Below are 3,588 nucleotides of genomic sequence, written 5' to 3' on the forward strand. Positions count from 1 at the left end.
TTACATAATTTGTGATTTCTTTTTCTCTGTTATCACAAGGTGGTCAGCAAGTGCCCTTGTGCTGGTTCATTTGATTACAAGCAACTTGTCCAAATTTATAAAAATGATGTAAAAAAAACCAGACTTGCAACCCCCTATAATTAGGAGGTTTCAAGTTTGGAGTTTTTTGCATATTTTTAAAGATTTGGACAAGTTGGTCATAAAAATAATTTTTGTAAAACAGACATATTTTTAACTTGGGACACCTAAAAAGGTGACCTGCTTTGAAAAAAACATGCATATTTTACAACAATGGGCAAGTTGTTGTAGCATAAAAATACATAAAAACATTCAACTTGAAACCCCCTATTCTTACAGGTAGTTATTTGATGATTTTACACCTTTATTATTGGTACATTGACCAATATGTGCGTGTAAAATACAAAAAAATACTCATCATGGAGCTCCAACAATCAAGAACAAGATGCTTTTTTTGGGATTTTTGCTCTCTTCCTGGTGTCTCAGGCTTTTCTACCTCAATACTTTTCTTTACCGTCTGGAAAAGATTATATTTCTTGCAGTGTCTCAAGAGGATAAAAAGTCAAGGGTCAGGGCATACTTCATATGCTGAGAAGGAAGATGTGGCAAGTTTTTCTGAACACTTGTAGCAATCAAAGATATGCAATGTTGGTAACTCATCCAAATGTTAGATTTGCAAATCTTATGGTGAACACAAGCCTGTCTTGATATTCAAACCCTTGGATGGACAAAAGTCTTTGAAAAGTTGAGCTTTCAACTATGTTGGCTGGGAGGGAAGATGATGACGATGACAACTCACAAGGCAGGCGGAATAATCTTGACGGTAAAAGAAATACTTCAAACTTGGGAATTGTCCTTGTAATTACCTATTGTGGTATGATTTTGAACAAGTAAGCTTAGTAACTTTTGTAGCTATAATACATGAAATGGGTTTGGTAGAACACAGTTTAATTCCTGTCTTCCGTACCAAATCTTGCAAATATTTTTCTGCTAAACTGATCTCGAGGAGGCGTAATTCTCTCATACAGAGCTTTGGATCTATATCGAAAGAAAGATAGCAGTATGTTGAACACCGGATTTCTGAAGGTAAGCGGTTTTTGTCCGCGTAGTACTAAAAATCTATACAAAATTGAATATTGGTTGAGGACTGCTCTTGCATTCACTGCCTTTTCTGATTCATATCTTGCAATCGCATTCACTTCATGAAAACCTTTCAAATGAAGTAATGAAGTTAAAAACTCAAAGCTTTGTACTTGTATTTGACGTTTCTGTTCAAGGACCCCAAGCTCTTCAGCTGCAAATCCAGCTGCTCTCCAAAGAAGAAGATAGAGACGTGTGACTTGATTAAAACGGTATCTATCTATTCTACCAAACAATTGAAGTGCATCTTCCATATTGCCTCTCATTATTTGTCGAAAATCTTCATCTCTCTCAGCTTTTTCCCACCAGCTTGACATTTGGGCATGTGTCTCTGGCGGTATCCTTTTGGTAAGACAAAAGGGAAAGTTACCACCTGGATCTTGTATTTCCATGAAAGCCCATGATTCATCCAGGTGCAATTCTGTAACGATTGTTCATGGATTAGAGAACTAGGCTACATGTCCAAACTTCATAAGATGGAAGCTTACCGGGTTCACTCGAGCCTCTTGACCCAATTTGAGTGGAGTCATTTGTAATTGTCTTGATCCGATTTGATTCTACTGGTTGGTTACGATTCCGAATCCCGACCCTTCCGATGTTTCGGTTGGCAGATTCAGATTCAAATTTTGCAAGATTCGATGTCTTTTGGTGTACAGATGTTGGCCCGGTCAGTCTGAGGATTCTTTCTATGTCTTTGACATTGGGATAATAGGCGCGAGGTGGGATCGCTGAACCCAATACAGGCCTGTGTTTGACTGAAGTCGTGCCACTTTCAAGGGCGCCATTATGTTTGAAAGACTCCGAATTCGAAGGTGATGGGTTGTTTGGATTCTTCGTAGCAGAGATGTCAAAGCTGGAGGGTAGGACTGGGCTTTTGGAGCTGAAATATGGTCGTATATTTGGTCTTTGCAGATTCATAAAGTCATCTTGAATATTTTCCAACATAACAGCCCTTGGAAGATCCCCAGTAGATTTACTCAAGCCTTCACTGGCGTGTGCGGTATTGGAAGATTGTCCCCAAGATTTGAGCCTTTTTTCAGTTGGATTAGGATACGTGTCCAGCAAACGGATCTTCTCCATGTTGAATGTGTCAATGTTGATAGCATTTTTCTCACTTTCTTGTGGTTGACTTGGAAGACTAATTTGTTGTTGCAAGGCCCTAGAAGACTGCGCAAGGTGAAATTTTGAATGATCATCGGGTGTGAGAAAATGTTTCCCGCTTTGCTCATTTGAGACATCAAGATGAGGATCTTTGAACCATTGATCGAAGTCTTGGTTCAAGATGAATTCCATGAAGTCTTGATCTTCGGTATTGGTGTTGTGTGTAGCGGAACCGGAACTCACATGCATATCAAGAATATGACTTTGCATTTGATTCGCGGGGGTGCTGTCTGTCTGCGCTCTCGGAACTGGGTTGTCAATGTAAGGAATGTTATACTTGGAATTCTTAGCCATAGAAAAAGGATTGTTCTGAGATTCGTGCGCGCCATCTTTCCATTGCAGCCGGGCTGGGTTTTTTAGAGGTTGAAGTCTGTTTCCTTCAACAGGCTTGTCATGAAAAGTGTTGAAGTCTGATCTCAGAGTTCCTTCATTACCAAAAGCAGTCAGCTTATCGAAGCCAAATTGATCCTTGGCAGAATAATCATGACCATGCCACTAATCCAAGGACAGACAGTGGTCAGAATCAACTCTCAGCAAGCGTGTTTTGTCAGAAAAATAAGAGGATTAACAGAAAAGGAATTATTTCAAATCACCTGAGACTGAAACTTCTCCCATTGATGCAGATCAGGAATTACACTTGATGATTGAGGGTGATATTGATTAGAATCCTTCATGATATCTTTATTAAAGGTTCCATCGTGGAGATATTCTGCTTGATTCCAAACATTGTTGGGTTCTATATGCACATCATGACAACGCCGTAAGAAGCAAGCAGACAGATGGTTAGTCAAAAAGACTATACGGTGCATAGTGTGATTATTATGTTCTAGGTCATTGAATTTGAGACTTCTCAAACACTGTTGCTCATGGACCAGGAATTAACATACCAGTATTCCAAGAATGACTTGTCTGGTGATTCGCATTTGAGCTCAAACCAGAAACACTATCAGTAATAGTATAGGAGGATTGTAAGATGTTCAAGTTTTCCAAAGAATCATAAGTATTCCATTCAGGATCTTCCATGTATACCATATGATTAAAGATATCTGAAGACATTGATGGATCTTCAATATGAAAGTGTGGTATAAAGCCACATGTGATCATCTTTGGATCTAGAAAAAGGCTAATGGTATATAAAACCAACAAATATAGATATAAGTTCATCTTATCTATTCTGAAGCGTTATTAAAATGCAATAAATGAGAGTTGGTTGTCAATCGCAAGAAAGAGGCTTGGAACAGGAAGGGGGAAAGGACTTCCAAAGGGTTT

General features: G+C 38.8%; 1 protein-coding gene across 1 annotated transcript; it reads right to left on the minus strand.

Annotated features, from left to right (window-relative positions):
• Window positions 1–965: 965 nt before the first annotated feature.
• MELLADRAFT_66190 (uncharacterized protein) lies at window positions 966–3,375 on the minus strand (the record flags this gene model as incomplete). Its single annotated transcript, XM_007414028.1, has 4 exons — window positions 966–1,579; window positions 1,647–2,814; window positions 2,913–3,115; window positions 3,207–3,375. The coding sequence occupies 4 exons, from the start codon at window positions 3,373–3,375 to the stop codon at window positions 966–968; spliced, it is 2,154 nt and encodes a 717-aa protein (XP_007414090.1).
• Window positions 3,376–3,588: the final 213 nt, after the last annotated feature.

This window comes from Melampsora larici-populina (genome assembly GCF_000204055.1).
Source record: "Melampsora larici-populina 98AG31 unplaced genomic scaffold MELLAscaffold_40, whole genome shotgun sequence".
Lineage (NCBI taxonomy): Eukaryota > Fungi > Basidiomycota > Pucciniomycetes > Pucciniales > Melampsoraceae > Melampsora > Melampsora laricis-populina.